Below are 22,815 nucleotides of genomic sequence, written 5' to 3' on the forward strand. Positions count from 1 at the left end.
TTAATACAATAATTCACCGTGCTTCTAGGCATTGATAAAGCTTTTGAAATTTTTTGTATCCATCTCCTGACTTGTGCCAGTTCACAACTTTATCCCAGAGATATTTTAGTTGGTTGTTTGTTTCAGTTGCACTACCAAGGACTGAAATGCTCCAGGAAAATCTCTTTTCCTGCTGAGCTAATCAAAATGACCACAACTGATCACAGTTGAAAGTCAAATAGCTTTGTGTGCCATTGAGAAGGTGATTAGCTACACCTGATTGAGTTTACAAGAGTGAGGGTGTGATCCTTTTGCCAACTCTTAACATGTTGGTGTTATATCTTTCACTTGGATGTTATAAGTTGCACTGAGTAAATACAGCTGGATAAAACAAAAAATGTGTCCATCTTCATTTCAGGCTGCAAAGCAACAAAATGTTATCATTTTAAAGGGGGGTGATTCTTTTCTATACCCACTGTACATGAATGTGAAGCGGGCTCAAATCACAATTTTGATAATACTATTCTGTCTCCCCAGTTATGAGACTGCTGTGCTGGAGACCACCTTCACCCATGGGAGTTACTCCACATTCTGGGTCAAGCTGTCCTCCTGCTGGGCATGTGTGGTTCTGTATCTGTGGCTCCTCCTGGGTCCCCTGTGCCACTGCCAGTCTGATCACAAACAACCTCGCCGCGCTCGCATCAAGAGACGGGCTGCCTCCCACCGCCACGTTAGCGTTAGCGTGTGAATTACAGACTGTTCAACAGTGTCAAAGACATTGGGGCTGGGTGCAGGTTACTGGAGATTTCCACCGCAAAGGAAATGGGTCACGGTGGATCCACTGAAGAGAAGACGTTAGTTAAATGAACATTGATCACCAGCACTATGAATGCAATTCAACATGGGAACAGAAAACGTTAACCATGTTTAAGACTGTACAAGCATACCTTTAGGGGATGTGTAACAATTGCCAAAAGGAACATTAACATTTTCTGGACAAGCTGGATGTCTGTACATTTAGTGGGGTTTTTTTCTAAAATGTAGAAGAATTTTTCATTGGCTTACAGCATAGATATATGGAAACTACCTGAAATAGGCTTTTTGCAATTTAATTTAAGCTTTTGTTATATTTATGTATATTAAGTTGGATAAATTATGTGAGCAATGCTTTATTTCATTGATCTGTGGCTTGTACGTATGTATGTATATGTGTATATATGTGTGTGTGTGTATATATATATATATATATATATTCTCTGGGGGTTTAGCCCGCCCACTTTCTCAGCCAATCAGAGGCCACAGGGAGAAAAAGCTGTTATCTAAAGTATAATGACTTTAAAAACAAGGCTACAGCCAGCCTATTTAGCTCTAATTGCATGTTTATGTTAGAAAGTTTGATGTCACTGTCATAAAATATGTTATTTTTGTAAATATATTTTTAACAAAACACATTCTAGAGTTTATGTGTGTTTTGTAGAAAGGCTGGACTATAATTTAACAACCACATCAAGGTAATAAGATAATCTTAGTTAGTCTGCTAATGATGAATGGGAAAAACAGCTGCCAAACATAAAGCGGAAAACAACTGTTCATTGGCAAAAGTGCTCCACCATAGATAGTTATATGTATATGCTGCTTATCTTGAATGTGTAAATATATGTGACTCATAAACACTCATTATCATTTCAATATGATAAAAGCAAATATATTGATGGTCATGTAAAATAAGGCAATATATAAATCAAGGTTTCCTCTAGAAATACTGTCTGCTTATAAATACATATATAAAAAACAACATCAAAATGCACATGATAAAGATAGACATGCTCTCAAATGATTTTATGCCATTAACAAACACGTGGTGCTAGAAAGGGCATCATAAATTCTGTGTGTATTATTTACTTAGGTGTACAATTTTAAAAGAAGGCGACAGTCCACCTAAAGTGCTTCATTTAGTGACTCTCTTTGCTTTGGTTTGGTCATATCCATAATTGTCCACATGGACATAATTCATCCCGACAAAGTGTCCATTGTCTTTATCGAGGAATGCAAAATGCTTTAGTAAAGTCATCATTGATTTCAATTCCGTGTCAGAGCGGGGTTTCTGTCTGTGCAGTGGCGTAACTACAGACAGTGCAGGCAGTGCAGCCGCACTGGGGCCCGTGCCGCTGGGGGGGCCCGCAGCGCACGCGGGCCCTGCCCACATTGCAAGCGACTATATTAATATAAATTAATAATAAACGTATTAATAATAAAATACAATTAGTACCGAGATTCTTCACAGTACTGAATAAATACATACATTCGCATGAAGTGACTGTGTGGTTTACTAGTCTAGCAGTAGAACTTTTGTCAAGCATTTCCGAGGTTCTGGGTTCTAATCCACCCTCGTGTAGTTTTTTTTCTTCTCTCATTAAAACCAAAGGTTTTAATGAGAGTGATTGTATATCAAGAGCAAGGACATGTTTGTGTGCATTTTGTTTTGTGCTTTTACCAGAACAAAGCGTACGATCCTCTGTGTGAAGACTGCGCATTGTGCTCGAGTGCAAGAGAGAACTGATAACAGCAGCACCGAGCGCTCGCCATAACACATTCATAAATGTGCGCTATTAGGCGCATATCTAATCGTTTGTGTGAAGAGTGGAAGCTGAAGGCACTTTGCAGGACATGGAGGCGCCAGCGCGATCACTCACTTGCATTTTTTTCTTAATAGTGGAAACAACTTAAAATACGCCGTAATTTTTGCTCATAAAGGTAAGAGTAATGCATTCGGAAATGTAAAGAGTCTACTTTTATTTGTGTGCATTCACAATATCAACAAAACGGCACGATTTTCTGTTTCTATTTGGCGTATTGACTTTGGCGTGCAAAAGACTGATACATTCATAATTAATGGCATGGCTGGTTCAGTCGACAGAAATAGGGGGCACACAGGCCTATAATAACTGCTGAAATGTTTGCGGGGCAAATCTCAGGTCAGTCTGAGCGCTCATGGTACGCACAGTGCGTACAAGCCGTGCACCTGCAGGCGCCACTGTGTGTACTGTATGTGCTTGTGGGTATTACATTTGTGTGTGGTTGTTGCCGCTAAAGTTGGCCATGATTCGGGGACATGGTGTTGATAATTTTTAGACCTATTTCTTATCTAGTCTCTTGCTTTTCGGAGAGGAATGCGGTTGCCGCGATTACTGGGTTACTGTGCTAAAAAAAAATTAAAAAAAAAATGTTTGCGGTAATTTCAGCACCACAGCGCTGAAACACTCAATGCTTCTGATAACCTTGCCTTCTGTGCTTTGCAAATACAATAGGTAACACATGCTGATGACTGTAAAATTCAACACGAATAATTTGGTACTTCTGGCTGCTGCGTACAGGCGCACGCACAGCCGCACAGCCGTGTGTGTTAGAGAGAGACGCACGCGAAGAGTTTCAATTTGAGTTTCGATGTTCAATTTATTATAAGAAACTGATAAGATACTGATTTTAGTTGGTCTAAATTAAGTAGGTTAGGCACAAATTTGCTTATATGGGTTCCCTTCTAGACACGAGCGCTGTGTGTTTGTATGTGCTTCATAACCGTGCACCCCAGGGGGCCCGTCGTAATAGCCTGCACTGGGGCCCGTCATTACTAAGTTGCGCCACTGTGTCTGTGCCTTGTTTTTTGGCACAAGAGAATTAGTGTGCAGTGAAAGTGTGATCGTCCATGTGTTTACCCCCTGAACTGAGTCCTGCTGCCTCTGTTACCGCAGAGGTCCTCTAGGGGGCGCAGCAGGCTGTCCTCACGTGCTCGATAAGGCTGAGCGTAGCTGTCCTCCTCCAACAGGATGCGATTGAGAGTGCGTTCATAATTAATATGCCGTCGCAGCATCAACACGTATTGATGCCCCTCCTCCAGAAAGGGACAGTCACATTTGTTGGGCGCCCACAGGAACTCCCGGTGCTCCAGACGATAACGGTTGCGGTATGTGTGGATGATTTGGACGTCATAGCGGGTCTCCTCCCCATGATAGACTTTTTCCAGCACTTTTGCTCGAAATACTGTCACAGCAGACAAATGTATTGTCATCATCCAATATACTATGTATATTAAACCACTTGTATTATGTTGGCATTGGAGACATACTGATTGAACTCACCAAAATCTTTTTGGCAATACTGTCTCTGGCGCTCACCTTTCCCTCGTACCTGGCGACATTTCCCACAGTGGCCTACAAAAGGATGTAATGTATTCATGACATAACAAAAAAAAGCCCTGACTTTGTCATCCATGCAAACAACAATTAACAAAGGGAATGAACAAGAAACATGATAATACGCAAATAACGGAAAACTATGTATACTTCCGTAGCAAGTTTACACTGCAATTTTAAAAATGTAACATTGCCATTTGTGCAGTACTGGTAGTACCAAGTACCAAGTCACTTCGGTATCCGCTGATAGACAGCTGCTTTCCAACACTCCTGTGCAAATGTATTTCTGTGAAGAGCTTCAGAGATTTCTATTTGCAACGTGTCTTCTGAGAATAGCCAATCAAAGACATATGCATATCAATGCAATAGCCAATCAGAGGCATTCAGGTTAGACAGAATCCGCAGAATACCATTCAAAATGCTGGCATTTTGTTCAGCACAAAGTTTTTTGTTCTGTACGCTAATGAATCCCTTCAATGTAACGTAAACACTATGTAAATAAGAGATTATTCGTGTAGTATAGACAGCTTCATTGATTATAACAGGAGTTTTCGCAAGAGTGCAGAACTGTGATCAATTTGTGCTGAAATGAGGTGATTGACAGCTTCAGTGATGATAAAGGGAGCACTATTTGCCCGCTTTCTGTATATGACCAATTCACAATTTGAATAAAAGTTTTACTTGCCATGCTGCTAAGTATACGGGTGCATCTCAATAAATTAGAATGTCGTGGAAAAGTTCATTTATTTCAGTAATTCAACTCAAATTGTGAAACTCGTGTATTAAATAAATTCAATGCACACAGACTGAAGTAGTTTAAGTCTTTGGTTCTTTTAATCGTGATGATTTTGGCTCACATTTAACAAAAACCCACCAACAAATTAGAATATGGTGACATGACAATCAGCTAATCAACTCAAAACACCCGCAAAGGTTTCCTTTTCCACGACATTCTAATTTATTGAGATGCACCTGTACATTGCAAAGTTTCAGAAGTGATAACCATATTTAAATGCAAGATTGACTCTAGAATTGCTGTGACATACACTAATGGCAATGATATAGCACTGACCTCTACGATGTATTTCAGGCAGTCGGTTCCTGCGGTTTTCATCTCTTTCCAAACGTGGGACTGGCTGCTGTTGATAGGGGGGGTGAAGAGGCCAGCGAGCAGCAGGATCTGAGAGCATGACCTCGTAAATCACAGTTGTATTTACAAAAGACTCCTCTTTAAGCGACTGGGACATTTCTGCCAATTATTTCCCATCACACAGACTTCAAGTGTACTCAGCATTAAATCTATACCTTTATAAATACCAAGTCTTGTTACTGCACAGATAAGATACTTCTAATACCATATTATACAACTAGTGTAATTTAAACAAAAGCTTAATAGATTTTATTCCTAAATATCAGGAATGAAAGATTTTTACCCCAGAAATGAGGTTTTGTGACTGGCTGTGTTGTAGTAGTGGTTGTGGTTGTAGTAGTGGTAGTCGTAGTGGTTGGAAGTTCAAAGGGTAAGTGGTTTGATGTGTGGTGAGGCTGCCGAAGTTGACTTCTCCCATGATACAGGGCATAGCGGTCTGGAGGAAGCCAGTACTCATATTCAATCCCAGAGCTCTTATCAGTGGACAAGACCTACAATCAGACCAGAACAAATTCACACTGTTGCACTGGCTACTAGGGGTTAATAATTGTGTTGATTTGTTTTTTTTTTCGAGTTTGAACTGAACAAGTTTTTGTGTCATTTTAAAGGGATACTCCACCCCAAAATGAAAATTTTGTCATTAATCACTTACCCCCATGTCGTTCCAAACCCGTAAGGTTTGGAACGACAATGGGGTAAGTGATTAATGACAAAATTTTAATTTTGGGGTGGAGTATCCCTTCAAAGCTAACCATGATGTGCAGGTCCTCCTGAGTTGGTCCTGGAACTTCGAAACTCTCCCAGGTATCAGCAGAGCGCAGATACAGAAGTTTGGTTCCTGCCACATTGTATTCCCCGGGAACATTGATCTTCCAGTTCCCATTGATCACAAACTGAGAGCGCCCATTCTGGAGAGCTTTAAAAAATAAATTACAAAAAGTGATAAAAAAAACAAAAAAACATTGCACTACCACAACACAGCATTATTGTAATGCTCTTATATAGCAATCGGACAAATTGCACAAAGTTTTGTTACTGCAAGAACCTAGTGAAAAACTGCAAGTTCTCCAATATGTCGTTTTATTGCGCCAATAAAGACAAAGTAAATGCTTTTTTCTGTAATCTTCTACAATGCTGTCTCAAACTGTGCACCTTGCCACTTTTGCTTTGAGAACCACATGTTGGAGAGATCACACACAGGACTGTGCTCTAACCTAGATAGTTTCTGCTGTTTTCAGTCACTCTGATGTGTGTAGCTCCGGCCGGGATCATAGTGACCTCACTGTACCCAAACAGTCCTGCAGGGAAACAGATGAGAGAGTAATGCATCTCAGCCTCTTTAATAAAAGAAAACAGTTATTTCCACCAGGTGCGAAGTCCTGCATGGAACTGTATGTTTCCATGATGTGTCTTGCTGCAGCTGCAAGGCACTGAACTGCAGAATTACGACCCAGGCTGGTTTTTCTCTTCTCCTTTGACTTTTGACCCTCTTTACAGAGCTCTGTGCTGGCAGCCTTGAATCTGTTATCCTACTCTCAGAAATCCAGATGCAAGAGAGTGGAAAACGGAGTACTTTTTGGGTGGCCAAACAATGGCTGTATTATCGCTGTGTTTTCCCTAAATGTAAATGCTTTGTATTTTCAGTTGGCCAGTGTGATGGAAGATTTTAAGAGATTCTGTTTTAATGTGGAGAAGTTCAAAGCCAGAAGTGTCAGTGTTCTAACCGTGTAGATATGTGTGAGGGGGAGAGAAAGTGCAAGATAAATAAGAGAAAGAGAGAGAGAGAGTCACCCAGAAACCACTTACACTACAGTTCAAAATGTGGTGTCAGAAAGATAAAAAAAATAAACAAAAAAAAAAGAATCCATAAAATTGACAAAAATTGACAGTGAAGAGTATTGCTTTGTTACAAAAACATTGTTTCAAATAAATGTTGTTCTTTTGAAATTTCTATTCATCAAAGAATGAAGAACAAATCAGAATTTCCACAAAAATATTAAGCAGCACAACACTGATGATAATAAAAATGTTTCTTGAGGAGCAAATCAGCATATTAGAGTAATTTCTGAAGGATCATGTCACACTGAAGACTGGAGTCATTTCTGCTGAAAATTCAGCTTTACATTTTAAAATATATTCAAACAGAAAACAGTTATACAGTACTAAATTGTAATATTTCACAATATTACTGATTGTACTGTATTTTTGATCAAATCAGTGTAGACTTGATGAATACAAGAGACTATTTTCAAAAACATTAAAAAATCTTATAGAAACTTTACATTTTTGAACAGTGGTTAGGTTAAGAATTTCATGGCTAAATGCCAGATTTTACAGTTCGGAGGTCATTGTCCTCTAGTCTGAAAAACAAGATTAATACAAGGATTCATTCAACAAGATTCATGCAGTTACCATTTATTCACATCTCTTACATTATGTTTCAATAAAAATAGCGATTTCAAAGTTGTTAGATTATATAAATCAGACTGAACATATTTGCTGAATTCTGAGCTTATTTTTCTGTTCTGCTGTTTAGAGTCAGTGTGAGTGTAGTTAGATTCATTGCTGACCGTTGTTCTGCCCGTTGCTTTGATAAACACTTCTGTGATGAAGGCAGGTTGAGTTGTGGCCTCCACACACCATGCAGGCATCCTCCTGCTGCTCAGATCCAAAGATCAAGTCACATCCTGGCTTCTGCGTCACACACACACACACACACACATACAAACCCTGTGATTAGAAGCCAAAATATCAAGCACCGTCACATTCTGTTTTAACAGTACAAGCTGATCCCGCAACACTCCTGGCGAAAAACTGGAACAGCTTATGGCCCACAGAATCTTGGAGACCTTCCAAGAAATAAATTTAGACACTACTAAAGAGTGAAGCATCCAGGATTAAAGACCCTCAAAATAAATGCATTATCTACTACACTAAAACTTATTGTATCGTTGTAATAGCAACAACAATTTGTTTTCATCCGTTCATCTTGGCACAATATTTTCTGGCATTTGTAATTGATTTCATGAGTTTTCAGTGTTTCAACTTCTTTAATCATATGTATATTCAGGATGGATTAGGTGTAATGAATTTAACACTGCAAACTGAAATTCACTGAAGTATACATAATGCAGATTGCTGTTTATTTTTTGCTGCTTTTACTTATGCTGTTGTTGTGTTTATTCACAATTATTAAATGTCTAATCACTGTTTTGGAATGCATATAAGTGTGGGGTTGGTACGTTTTTTTTTTTTTTTTTACTTTTGTTCAGCAAGCATTTGTTAAATTGAAGTTAATGTAAATGTTTTATAATCTTACAAAACATTTGTATTTCAACTAAATGATGTTCTTTTCAACTTTCTAGCCTATTCATCAAAGAATCCTGAAAAAAAATGTCTCCTGGTTTCCCCAAAAATATCAAGCAGCTCAACTGTTTTCATCATTGATAATAATCTTAAGTACCAAATCAACATATTAGAATGATTTTTAACAGTAGTACATGTAGAAACAACAGAGCAAGATGGTGCAGAATGCTTCGTTTTTTCAACATAACATTGAAAAAAACAAAAAGCAAACATTATGCAATATTTCAGATATCAACATTTTGAAACTATATGAATAATTCCAAAACAATCTACTCCACAATATGGAGATCAAATAATAATAGTGGGTTGAATTCTTTAAACACGTTCAAAGACAAAACGATCTGTTTCCACCTCCACTATGTAAGTGTAACTCTAAAGTAAAGCTGCACCATCCACCGTCTCGGTGTGTGTTTGTGTGTGTTTTTAGGTCTACAGGTCCAAACAGAGGCAGGTGAAAATAGACGGGCAGCAGAATGACAAAGATCTCTGTCTGAGCCACCGCACACAAACAAGAGTGGGATCATGAGGCCCGGGCAGGGATCAGGACCATTCAGGCAGAAGTTTGGCTTAAGCTCCAGAGTGCAGGGGTGGAGAAGGAGACATCAGGGGAGACTGCAGAGGTAGAAGGGAGGTGTGGAGGAGTACACTGTCCTCAGCAGTTTCTGCAGGATATAATTAAGCCCCTCTTTCTCTTTAGACCTCCCGTGCATTTCACGCAGGTGCAATCCTCCTCCTAATATGTGACCTCGAGTTCTCACTCTCCTTATCTGTTTCTTTGCCTTTCCTTCCTTAATCTTGGTAGTTTGTGAAATAATGATTCTCAATGGCACATTCCCATGATTCGGGGGGGCCTCACACAGGGGCAACCACACACACACACAAGGTGTGCTTCACACATATGGATTCAATCTGCCACATGGTGCTAATGATTGGGCCCCACTATGCATGTGCTTCTCCTTTCCAGTCCTCATGTGATGGAAACCAAATTCACATCAGCATGACTTCAGGACTAGATGGGGTTTATGGTCCATTAAGTCATTTTTACATGTGCATATATATGTAGGTTTTTGTAATATGTACTTGTAAATACTTTATTTTGTTCTTATAAATAACTGTACATTGATGGAATCAGATGGTGATACTGTGATATATACCACAGTACAGAATACCATATACATACAGTATGATTTAAAGTTTAAAGAGAAGAAGGGGTGAGAAAGACAAAAGTACTGTAAAAAAAAAAAAAAAAAAGTTTGATCAGGTAACCTAAAAATGTTTAATGTCGTGAAATTTGAAAAAACATGTATCAACTCGAAAACATGACATAATATGATGGAACAAGCCTGAATATATTTCAAACGTTTTAAAATTATTTATACTTAGTATTTTATTTAAAACGTTTATTAAAAATACTGTTAAATGTCTATTTTGTTAGTCAATTTAAAAAAGAAATTAATTAATTTTTTTCTTATATTTCAAAACATGAACTAAAAACAGAATAGAATCGTTAAAAGTAGAATTGTTAGTCCTAACAAAGGCCCAATAAGTGTCAGATCAGGTAGAAATAGGTCTTTAAAATACGTTTTTTAAATATTTTTGTGAGGGTGCACAGTATTTTGTGGTTGTCAGCTATTATGAAATCGTGAAGAGCCATATACTCACCAGACATTTTCCATTCACACAGACTGTCCCCTGATCTGATTGGCATGGTGTGCCATCAAGCACCCGTCCAAAGTTGTAGTAGAAGTTGTGTCCAATTGCCAAGCAACTGAGCTCACATGGTTCGGATCCTGAAAGTAGTATAAATCAGGTTTCAGTCGTATAAGCACCTAGCAGAAGGAAAAATCCACACAGTAACACAACACATGCTTCAAAAGAGAAGAGTCATGCTTCACTGACCTCCATGAAAGGTAGTCCAACGGTAACTGCTGCCAGCGACCAGGGGTCTGTCATTGAAAGCTTTACACTGCAGTTCTCTGAAGTCCATAGAGTCAGCAGGACACTCCTGGTGTTACAGACACAAAGCTCAGGAGAGAAAACACACACATCTAAAGCTGCTAAAATCCTGATTCATTAACACTCTTAGAACAGCCCTGGAGGACTCTGGATAAATACAACACATGCATCTGTGTGCTGACACAATGACCCCATTTAAAGCTGGTTTTAACATCTGTCCAGGGTGATGGGATCACAGGTGTAAGCAAGTTCAGAATATTTCATGATCTGATCACTCAATCCACATTCAGAGGTAGTCAGGAACACATATGTCCATATTGCATTTGTAGTGCAAGTGCTAATCCATCTCGATGTGTCCTGTACTAAAACAAAGGTTAACATTAAAACCTTTCTTTGTGGAGAAGTCCATACATATACAAGCTCAAGACTTCAGAGAACTTTAGTTTGCCTGACATCAATATAGTGACACAGATCACGAGAACCATGCACATCTAAAGTAAAATGAATACAGGGGATGAAACTTTTTTTGTTTGTTGGTATTTTATAATGTTAACATGCATCATCAACACACTTGTGTAGTAAGTGATATATATAAAAAAGTGAAGTTATGAAATTGAGGACCATTCATTTAAAATCTGACAAGTTTGAGGGCGGATGACCTTATGTCCAAGCAAAAAATACAACAAAATACACTGTAGAATTAGATAAACAAATTCATTAAAACTCTCGATATTTAGCACTAGCACGTTTAGGATAAGGTGTAGTTGAAATGTATTTCTATGTAGAAGTCCTGTTCAAACAGTAAAGAATTTACTGCACCTTTGTGTTACAAATCTTGTATTGCCTGGTGTCCCCCGAGCACGGCCCTCCTACCAGATTTCTAAAGGGAGAAACAATAATCAAGCCTGATCAAGTAAAACACCATAAGGCTGTTTACACAGGATGCATTCTTGCATTTTTCACTGTCAGAAAAAATGTGCAAAAACTGAACTTTTAGGGCTACAACAGCTTGTCACTGGGGCAGTAATGGAACTTTACTGCAGCTTATCTGCCCCTAAATGGTGCATATTAGAGTACTTTTAAGATACAACTATGAACCTTTTAGCAATTTGCAATGTGCAGTGTGTTGAGATGAGATTGTATGCCTTTTATGGTCAAGAAGCTTACCTGGTGATGCAGGTGCGTGTACGGACAGACGCCCCTCCCCCACAGGAGCGCGAACACACAGACCAACCGCCCCACGAGGCCCACTCATTCATGAAATGTATTTGGCTATGCATCTGTGGTCCCTCACCTCCCAGCTCTACTCGTCTGGATGACTGCAAATGTATAAACAAAGAAGTGAATTAAAGGCTGCCGAACAACACAGAGAGACTGCAGAGGTGGCAGATTTGATCAACTAAGTTAAGATCAACTAAGAGTTTTTTTGCAAGCTCATCCACTAGAACAATAGTATGTAAAATATATTTGTACTAAAAAAGTCATTTGATGTATGTCATGCACTAAACTAAAGGAATCCTGTGCTTACTGTGTAAATGATTGTGCACTAGTTCTCAAGACACATGAGAGGCCACCAAAACATTTCCTGCTCATCGGCTATGCTAGACTGCACTTGACATTTGTGGAAGTGTTTGAGTGTTCCCCAGGTGCTCGACTGAGGACGCCACATCAGCTCTATTACACACAGCCTCCATTACACAAGCGGTATTCCTATCAGACCACCACTAAACATCTTCAAGGATAGCATTACTCTGTCATTCTTAGATCTGCTGCTGGCTTTGATCTGAGACAAACAGGCAGTAACAGCCTGTAAAGAGTGAGGAGCTTCCATGGGTTGCCTGAGGCCTAACGTCTCCTCAAGGTGTATGTGTATTCTTGTAAATGTAATGTAGGTGTGGAGACTGAGCATGTTTTTCTGCTTCTATCATATTATACAACCTCATACAGAGCAGCTGTTTGTCTTTCTAAAATAATATTCCTCCACGGTATCACGTAAATCTAATTTAAGCAACTCAGAGAGTCACATGAGGTGTGTAAACACGTCGCAATAAAATGAAATGATTTCAGCATACAAACAGAGCATTGAACTTGCATTCCAAAGTTTGACCCCTAAAGGGATGTTTTAATGGCACATATATGACTGCTTTTTGGTCCAGAGCTTTGTACTGGTTCCTGAAATGAACCTTTCAGTGGAAATATTACAGAAAAATTAGGTTTGGTTGGATTCATCTAATAAGATTACCATTGCAGGAAGAAATGGAATGTGTCTCAGAATCTCCTGACCTTATTTAGCCTAGAGACCTGTGGTGAATAGAGGTTTGGTAATGAGTGAGGATGTCTAGCTGTGAGGGTTAAAACGACAGATGACTGCACTCACACAGACACAATAGTGCTTTATGACCGACGTCCATCATCTTCAATACCGGGATGACCTGGAACTGCCCTCATTACCGTAGCAAAGACTCAAATTAGTGTTGATGACAGTCTGCCATGGGGCCCGTAGGCAAGGCAGATGAATGAAATCGACCTTTCAACTTCAGAACACCAGCTTCCCCTCAAAGGCAAGATTTTAAAAAAGTATATTCTTGGAAAGAGTTTTTGAAAATGAAATTCCTAGTTCTGAAATGAACTTGCTGGCTTCCTGTCGATAGGTCCTGTTTGTTTTGCTTTAAAGGAGATGTGAAAGTCATTCCAGAGGAATGAAGATGATAATGACTGGTGGACAAGACCTAGCTTGGATCTTGGGAGAGAAACTGGGAAAATGACTGGGTGAGGTCTAGAAGGCACCAAAGGCGGAGTAGTACATGCAGGCTTTCCCTATAGCTACCAGTGAAACTAAAAGGGCTAGATCACCCAAAAATAAAAAGTCTGTCATCATTTACTCAAATCAAGTCATTCCAAACTCATTAGACATTCATTTGTCACTCCTAAATTAAGATATTTTGAATGAAACCTGAGAGATTGCTCTCCCTCCACTGAAAAATTAATTCCACCAAAACTTTGAGGCTTTGGTGGAGACATCATAAGTAATCCATGTGAATCAAACGGTTTAAAAGTCTTTTGAAGAGACACAATCACTTTATATGATGAACAGATTTAATTTAGGCTTTTCATTCATATATTAACACACATATACATAAAAATCATCAAATATGGTAAAGGCAAGCTCAAACATGCTTGCTTGACAGTTTTATCATAAGTTTTGGATGAATGGACTTTCAATGGAAGGACAGAAATCTCTCAGGTTTCATTAAAAACATTTTAATTTCTGTCTTGAAGATGAACAAAAATCATACAGGTTTGGAATTAAATGAGTGTGACTAAACGATGGCAGAATTTTTTATTTTTTTTGGCTGAACAACACTTTTAAATGTTAAAGAGAGAGCATGAGCCAAATGTCATGTTCTTCTTAACTGATCATTTCCGCAATGAGTATAAACAGCAAATCCAAAACAATACAGGGTGGCATCCCGGGGCCCGTTCTTCGTACGTCGCTAACCCAGTTAGCTGGATTTGATTGTTGACGATTTGGCATGATCTTGGATTGTTTGGTTCTTGGAAGCTCATCGGAATATAAATAATTGGGAATCATGTAAAAAAAATAAAATAAAATAAAAACAGTCCACATTTCATTTATCTATTATAACATTTATGTAGTTTTGTTCGCTTGGCTGTTTCCTAATAAAAGTCCAGAAATTTGTCAAGTTTTTCGTCAGGTGTCTTTTTTAATTATATGATGTCATTACGTTGCTGTCTTGCCGCCAGCCAATCGCTGCATTGCTGATCGTGGTTTCGAGTATCGATACATAGCCCCTTTTAAACCAACCCATGAACGCACAATTATCTCAGATAACTCAATCCAGCCATACTAATCATCAACAACAGGTGCGTTCGAAGAACCGAATTAGCCAGATCCTGATTAGCGCGATAATATCATCTTGGATGTGACATTTCATCTCGGATGTAATAAGCGACGTACGAAGAACGGGCCCCCGGTCTCTGAACCCCCGAGGTGATCCTGCCCTGGTTGCTCTGAATAAGCTCCGCTCTTGGCAATCAACAGGAAAGACAGCACTCTAGTTAAAGTGAGCAAAACCTTGGTAGTGAGCCTTGCCGATCTGAGCATACCCAACTGACTGTTCAAGATTGTCCCTAAAATTCAGTTTAACTGCCTGTCAGGACATTAAAGTTACTGTTGCAGATGGTCTATAAACTGAAGGATAATGGGATAGGGAACATCTTACAGGCAGAGAGGACAGGCAACTTGGAGACATCAGTAGTGTTATGAGGGTGAGGGCCTGGCACAGAGACAGTTTCCTGGAGACAGAGAAAATAAATCATGTAAGTCAATCACAAAGTCTTACACACCACCCAATTTGACTTTAAAATGGAGCCTGGACTACAGGGCTCACTGTATAAGTGTTGCTGCTCTACATCAAAGACTCTTGATTAATGACAACAAATAGTGACGGTGTGTCCTATACATTGAGAAATCACTGCCACTGAGAAAACATGTTTACGTGCATTTTTTGAGTAGGAGTCTGACTCCCAGCAGTGAGGTCAGCATACTAAGAGACCACACAACGACTGACTCATCAAAGGAGCTGATTCTCAGAAACTCTTTACAGCTTTGCTAAAGCCCGACTGTCTTCTTTGTATTGTTGTAATGCCTATGAATTCAAAATCTGAGAACTCATGTAAACATGCCACAGTATTTCTTTCTCCATCATACATTTGTGTACAAACATTGTTCATCTTCCTAATCTTCTGTGAACATGGGCTACGAGGCTTATTTTAATAGCAACCCAGAGTGGACACTGGTCAATTATAAACAATACACTCCCATTAAGAACTGATTCAGAAGAGCAAAATGATGAAATACATTTTTGTTTGATTACATGTGCATCTCTAATCATTGTGAATAAACACGATCAAAAGAGACAGACTGTAAGTAATGCATCATGATTCCCTAAAATAAAATTCTCAACAGTACAACCTGCACTCAACAGTTTAGCATATTAGCTCAGTTTATTAGCAAGGTCAAGGGTCAAAAGGTCTATAGTTAAAAGACAATAATGATGTTCATTTAGATGGTTTTGACTGCTATAGCCTGAAGGTAAGAACATAAACCTATGCCTGTCATGAAAATGTGATTTAAAAAAAAAACAATATGACTTTATCATTAATAATGATTTTAACTGATTGAAACAGATAATAAAAATGTTGAACAATAACACTTATAACACTTGCAAAGTAACTGTGACTGAAATAAAATTTGGCTTTGTATAATTCAATTGCAACAAATAACGCAAATGAGGATGTCTGAGATGATAAAAAAATGCAAAATATTTGAAATATATAGTTTTCAACGGGTCACATGACAAAAAATGGCTTCCTGTGTTGGTGCTTTTTAACTAAATTTAAAAGGTAAGCATCAAATAATAATATCATTTTAATCATTTAATTCAGAGGTGAAAATATGTTTGTCGTAGAAGAGGTGTATTTTTACTGCATTTTTTAATCATTACGTCAATGACCCATAGGTCTTAAGGACTCGAGTCTGTCCCAGGTTGTTTTCTTTGTTCTTTTCCATCTTCCCTTCAGCAATACAATAAAATCATCAACGTGTTTCCCCTCACAGTAGAGGAGCATGATCCACATACCTGTTGTTTGCCTTCTGCATTTTAGGTCTTCGTCAGGTGTCACAAAATAACTTCTTGAGATCTGAAACTGGACTCATCTGATAAAGTAAAGACCACGAGATGTGTGATCCCAAAGGTTTTTATCATCAAAAAAATCGGGAAACCTAATTGCATCCATGTTTCACAAGTGTTTCCTCTGCTGGGTACTTTTCCTGAAGTTTTCAAACAGAACCCAAAGAGGATGACCTGAATCCTACATAATCCTGAATAAAAAATGAATCATTGAAAATACATATAGGCCTAGGCTACTTCACGTCGTCCCAGCTTATTTACATTAAAGTCCTTCTCACTTTCCAAGGTGCTGTTTCATAGAGCAAACCTCTGAATCGCTTTCAGTTTCATATCAGCGTGTCCAGCGTCCGATCTCACAGGAAGGTCTGGTTATAAGACTTCAGATCTTCTTGTCTTCATGTGGCTTGGTTTTCTGTGAACTCTACCTGAGCCTCTCAGCACACCCGACATCCGTGTTCCTTGAGAGAAAATAACGGCTCTTCGGTCAGGACACTTGGTCCTCCTGTAGATTTCACATTCAGTTTCAGATTCACATCAGGCGCTGAATATCATCTGAGAAGAGATATAATATTGCGTTTGTCCTAATTTTATCGTTGCACAAACGTTGTGTGTCATTACATCCAAAAACTGAACAGGATGTATTTTCTTGATGATAATAATAATAACAATAACAACAACATTTCTATATATTAGCATAATATATTATTGTTCAGTTAAATCACGTTTAATTGCTGCCTTTTTCCCCCAGTAAAATCAAGGTAACATAAACCACTTTGAGTTTAATTACTGATAAAGAAAACCAAGTCGAAACTCTAATTAGAAATGACAGAAATTATTGTGGCAAGAGGGACAAGATGAAGTTACATCATAATGATTTTTTTATTTACTGTACACATTTCGTTTTAGGCTACAGAGCATCCTCTGTGAGAGTAAAACTTATTTCAGATGACAAACAAAACATATATAAACGCAGCACGCATAATAAAGTAGTAGTGAGTTACCCGTCAAAAAGCAGCGTCTGTGATGATCCGGCGTATGTAAATAAACTAAGCCAGAGTTTGTATTGATGTGAATGAGAGCCGCAGCTTTGCGTGCCGCCGCGTTCACCTGAAGCTCAGCCCAGTGTGCGCCTACATTCCGATGAAAAACTAGTAAACACGCCCCTCTTAAACGGAATGTTGCCCAATCCAGATTGTAAATGCTCCAGTAGCTGTAGTTCATGCATGTAATAAATTGTCCTTGTATTGTGAACCTTAAAGTCCCCATGAAATCAAAATTAAAGTTTTTTTGGGTGTTAGTATCAATATGTTAGTCTTAAGGTTATCTATAAGGCAGTGTGCTCCAAAACAGTGACAAAATTCGCATTTAGAAGATATAAGTATTCAAAGCTTGCAGTTCCTCACTTCAGCCAAAACGGCTCAACGATTTTTTTTTTGACGTCACATCGTACTTCAGCTTCTCATCAAACTTTCTGTCCAATCAAATGCTCTCTAGAATCCGAAGCGCCCGCCCCCTACACTGTAAAATAGACGCTGAAGCCGCGGCTGAAATCGGTCGCTTGTCCACAGAATTAGTATTTTCTGTACAGTGAATGGCATGTAGTGCACTATATAGGGGACAGGGAACGATTCAAACAGTGTAAATATGCTTTCCATTGATAAAAAAAGCAGTCTGGTTTCGCGCTGTGTCACGCTAACCACCGCACCGCACACACACTCTGCTCCGGTCCAGAGACACGATAGCACGGAGCAGATCACATGCGCGAGTCGGCGCAGACCACAAAATGTATCGGAGCTATTTGAATTCTACACAGAATGCTATATTTTATAGCAATATGGATTTGTCATTTCCTCAGCCTGAAGTTGTTCCAAACCTGTATACATTTCTGTTGAACACAAAAGAAGATTTTTTTGAAGAATGTTGGTAACCAGCAACTGTTTGGTTACCATCATTCTTCAAAATATATTCTGTGTTCAACAGAAAAAAAGAAACTCATACAGGTTTGGAACAACTTCAGGGTGAGGGAATGACGATGATTTTGGGTTTTTAATTTTTTCACTTTAATCTCTATATAGATATGAAGATAACAGTCAGCATTTTTAAATTGTATTGCATTCAAGCATACATATTTCAAGTGTAAAAGACAGTCATTCATTGATTTGATGGAGATTTGTGTGATTGCTCAACAACATTTTTGACAAGCAGTCCCAGTGGTGTCTTTAATGATAGCAGATGCTGCAGTGAACAGACCACAGTGCATCTTCTGGTTTGTTCACCTTCACTTGTGTGTGTATATACTTTCATATTTTTATCCATTGTTTATTTCTCCAGGTCATAGATGTATAACTCTATCAATAACCACTTGACTGGTCAATCAGAATAAAATAATCTTTAGTAACCATAATACAAGGGAATAACAGAATTGCCAACAGAATCCTTAATACAGTGTACCAACATCTCTTTCTCACATTTTGAAGCAAATAAAAGTTTAAGAGTGGGTTCATATTGTCTTTCTGCATGTTAAGTCACAACACCAGTAGGTGGCAAAAAGTGAGTAATTGAATAATTTATTCAACCCATTAGTTTAAAATACTGATTCATTCAGGAACAAAACAAGTGACTATGGCTGCATACTTCCCTACATAGTAGGTAAAAAATGGCATGTGAAAGGAGGAGTATGCCCGAATTCAGTATTCAAAAAACAATAGGCAAAAAGTACCCGATGAATCAGAATAAAATAATCTTTAGTAACCATAATACAAGGGAATAAAAAACCTGGGAATGACAGTGTTCCAGAGTTCAATGTATGTGTGCCTAACAGGCAGAGAGTAATCCCTGTAAACCCGACACTGACAGCTGTACTCAACTTGTGATTTTGCCAACAGAATCCATAATACAGTGTACCAACATCTCTTTCTCACATTTTGAAGCAAATAAAAGTTTAAGAGTGGGTTCATATTGTCTTTCTGCATGTTAAGTCACAACACCAGTAGGTGGCAAAAAGTGAGTCATTGAATAATTTATTCAACCCATTAGTTTAAAATACTGATTCATTCAGGAACAAAACAAGTGACTATGGCTGCATACTTCCCTACATAGTAGGTAAAAAATGGCATGTGAAAGGAGGAGTATGCCCGAATTCAGTATTCAAAAAACAATAGGCAAAAAGTACCCGATGACATATACTGCTTTTGAACAGGTCACTTTACTATCTATCCCATGAGGCCATGGCACAGGAGTTGTGAATGCCAGTAATGCGACGCAACTGACACTCTTAAGTCAAAAGACAATAAGGGGGTTGTAATATGTCCAAATTTCATTCAAACTACATACATTCACACTATTTAGAACATACTGTACTTTTGACAGTTGTGGAGTTTGTTGATCATCAAATGTACCTACTCAGATGTGATTTCGGACACAGCGTCATTCATTCAACCAACTCATTAAAACACTGATTCATTTAGAAAGGAACCCCCATTATTGTGTATTGCTCAGAGATGTGCAATAACTAATTTCTGCTTTGTATGAAACTATTTTTATCGGTGGAGCACAAATAGACTTAGTAGCTGGCAATATTTTGTCTATAACTTTCTTTGAACTGTTGTCTTAAAACAATCGCATTCATTGACATGCTGTCAGTCTGAATATCAGCAGGACTGTGATTATCTGCTTGTGTGATATAGCTTGATATTTGCTCTGAGCAGGAAAAAACTCATAATTTTTTTTCCTATACAGCCTTACAACCACTCACAATGGAGCTTATTTTCAGAACGGGGGGTTACTGAGTGCAAAAGTCTAATGAAGAGACATCTAAACACATAAATCACTCCATATACAAGCATCACATTCAAGGATATACATGACTGCTGTGTATGATATACAAACAGCAGCCAGTTTACACGTTATCTCTTGATGAAGATATATCTGTACACAGCTCTTCTGCATTCAGCAAGTGCAAAGTTTAATAGTTGCCCTGGCAACCTGACTAGCCTTCAACTTGCACGCTGTTTATTAGTGGCAGTAGTGATGTATCCCACAGTGCAAATGAATCCATTCCCTGTGTGCAGTTAGGTATGCGAGAGTGGAATGACTGCATTGTGAGGGCTGTTTTGCGATAGGCCTTGTGAGCCAGATAGCACAAATGTATGAGAGTTGATGATAACATGTCTCTGGAGGATTGACTCCCTCCTGTACACTTCACTTATGACAGCTGCTCTAAATGGTTTATGCCAGATGGTGGATGTTTGACAGGTAACAACTTCTAATATTATAGGCAGGTGTTCTTTCTATTATTCCCTCTCAAAATGCATAATATTTAAGCTTTGCAAACAAGGGACAACAAGAAGGCATGCTTCATTCCTAGTAGTGAGGAACAGAAATCCACTATTTGTGTGTTGACAGATCGTTACATGACATCTTTTAGCTCAGAGAGCACTTACCCCAAACAATGTTCTGACTTAAATTGAGTTTAATAGGAAAATTAACAAGCACGTCAACTATTTTGACCCGGGAGGTATTTCATAGGAGGCTCTGCTCATCACAATGTAAACAGCTGAGTGATTAGGAATGAAATCTCAGAGAATCATCAGCTAAAGGTTAAAATATAGAACAGCTGCTTAGTAGCTGGAATAATCTCACTGTGTGAAAGCCCAGAGGGCAGCAGATGTGTGAGTCCCCCCCCCCAAGATTAAAAAAAAAAAATGAATAAATGACTATCAAATGTCATTAAAAAAAAACAACACTGAAAGGGAATTTGCCTTGTAGTCATTAAATACGTAGTGCCTCTCAGTGATGCCCACAGTACTCAAATGACTATTGGTTCTCCATCCATGCTATCACTTCCTGCTTAATTTGTGATAGATAAAGATCTATTTCTGTCATTAGACTCTAGATGGCGCTGGCTGATGGGTCCATAATGCAATCTGCTAGCAATCACATTGTTCACTACAGAGCACAAGCTGATTGGTCTATTTTGCCTCATCATACGTCATTGTTTATGTTGCACAAGCACCCACTACTGGCAGAATCCTTGCACTGGGTTGAATTGGAATGTCCTAAGCCCTTGATCAAGTATGCTTGGGATATTGGAGAAAATAATTTAAATTAAATTATATTTACAAAAACATTTTTATACAATAAACCAGGGGTTCTCGACTCTGGCCCTCCAGGTCCACTTTACTGTAGAGTTCAGCTCCATCCCTAATCAAACACACCTTAACAAGGTAATCAAGATCTGCAGGATTACTAGAAAGTTACAGGCAGGTGAGTGTGATCAAGGCTGGAGCTGAATTTTGCAGGAAATTGGACCTTGAGGGCCAGAATTGAGAACCCCTGCAATAAACTGTGTAACAACTGTGTAACAAACAGTCAGCTTAAGGTAGCAACAAGTATTAAGCAGTTCTATCACAAAATATGCAGTTATATCTCAAAATCATTCTTATAGTTGTGTGTGGTGGGGGTAAATTAATTGTGATCTGCTGTATCGTCACAATCATGTTGCATTGTGTTTTATGGAGCTGCATGAAGTATACATACTGTATTTGGTGACTCGTTCCCTCGGTCAAGAGGAACGCACTTTAGTGGAGGTGGAGACTGCACAGAAAAGAAGTGCTTAGGGAAGTTTGTGAGTGTGTGTCTAAAAGCAAAGTGGAACACACCCCTGGTCCTGCAGTGCAGAGTTCCTTTGAAACCCTCCACCTCCCCCAGCTCCACCTGTCCAGATCTGCTATGGGTAATTTCTTGTATGCTATTTGCACTGCAGTGCCATGGCTACATGCTCACAGCAGCATGGCTGTGCAAACTATATCCCAAGAGTTGTCATGATAAACTATGGAGTTCCCCTCCCTGATTTTATCACTGATTATATCAGGCATCTTTGTACAGAGATTTACTGATAACACTCTAGGACAAATAAACACAAGTTCAGCCATTCCACCACATTTTCTTATGTGAGGTCCTTGAGAAACACAATAGTTTGACATACAGGAAAGGAAGGGGACCTGAGGAGATCGGGGTGAATAAACTGCTTCTGAGTATCTTCATAAAACACAGTGTTTAAACACAGCTGTGCTCTGACTCAACAAAAGGTCAAGTTAATGATTACACAGTGTCAGTGTTTGTGTCTGTAGACACGTTTGTGCAAGATGATCCTCTGTTAGCATGTCGGTCAGTTCAGTTGGCTGTATCTTAATCACAATAATGGGTTAAATCTGCCTGTTTTGTCATAACATGCAAGACCTGTAACAATGCTAGCATGAAATTAAGTGGACTTCCTACAAAGAAAGAATTTAGCAAACCACAAAAGTAAAAATCTTTAACAGATAACTGGATTGATTATCTTAGGAAAGTAACATCTTTCAATTTAATTTATTTCCCATAAATATCAGTTAAATTTAGTATTAAGTACACAACTGCAAGCACTTCCAGGGAATTATTTTTGTGGTTGTTAGCTGATCCT

The 22,815-nt window shown here is 38.7% G+C and overlaps 2 protein-coding genes across 3 annotated transcripts in view; one reads left to right on the forward strand and one right to left on the reverse strand.

The window, feature by feature from the left end:
- Positions 1 to 2,084, forward strand: part of LOC107757928 (serine incorporator 4-like) — a 15,569-nt gene extending 13,485 nt beyond the window's left edge. Inside the window, exon 12 of the mRNA XM_016575538.1 lies at positions 517 to 2,084. Within this exon, the coding sequence (XP_016431024.1) occupies positions 517 to 727 (211 nt within the window). The 3' untranslated portion in view covers positions 728 to 2,084. The remainder of the gene's footprint in view (positions 1 to 516) is intronic.
- A 1,543-nt stretch (positions 2,085 to 3,627) lies between these two features.
- On the reverse strand, positions 3,628 to 17,476 carry LOC107757634 (ADAMTS-like protein 5). Of its 2 annotated transcripts, none has more exons than XM_016575186.1 (14): positions 17,357 to 17,476; positions 16,781 to 16,907; positions 14,886 to 14,958; positions 11,809 to 11,960; positions 11,461 to 11,521; positions 10,585 to 10,690; positions 10,348 to 10,475; positions 7,890 to 8,013; positions 6,534 to 6,617; positions 6,072 to 6,235; positions 5,603 to 5,810; positions 5,242 to 5,349; positions 4,116 to 4,187; positions 3,628 to 4,017 (listed from the first exon to the last, which is right to left on the reverse strand). In XM_016575186.1, the coding sequence occupies exons 3-14, from the start codon at positions 14,913 to 14,915 to the stop codon at positions 3,689 to 3,691; spliced, it is 1,566 nt and encodes a 521-aa protein (XP_016430672.1). In that variant the 5' UTR covers positions 14,916 to 14,958; positions 16,781 to 16,907; positions 17,357 to 17,476; the 3' UTR covers positions 3,628 to 3,688. The 2 variants fall into 2 exon arrangements, with proteins under 2 accessions (XP_016430672.1, XP_016430664.1); XM_016575178.1 differs by having other exon boundaries at positions 16,305 to 16,907.
- Positions 17,477 to 22,815: the final 5,339 nt, after the last annotated feature.

This window comes from Sinocyclocheilus rhinocerous, unplaced genomic scaffold (genome assembly GCF_001515625.1).
Source record: "Sinocyclocheilus rhinocerous isolate Xijiao unplaced genomic scaffold, SAMN03320098_v1.1 scaffold252, whole genome shotgun sequence".
Lineage (NCBI taxonomy): Eukaryota > Metazoa > Chordata > Actinopteri > Cypriniformes > Cyprinidae > Sinocyclocheilus > Sinocyclocheilus rhinocerous.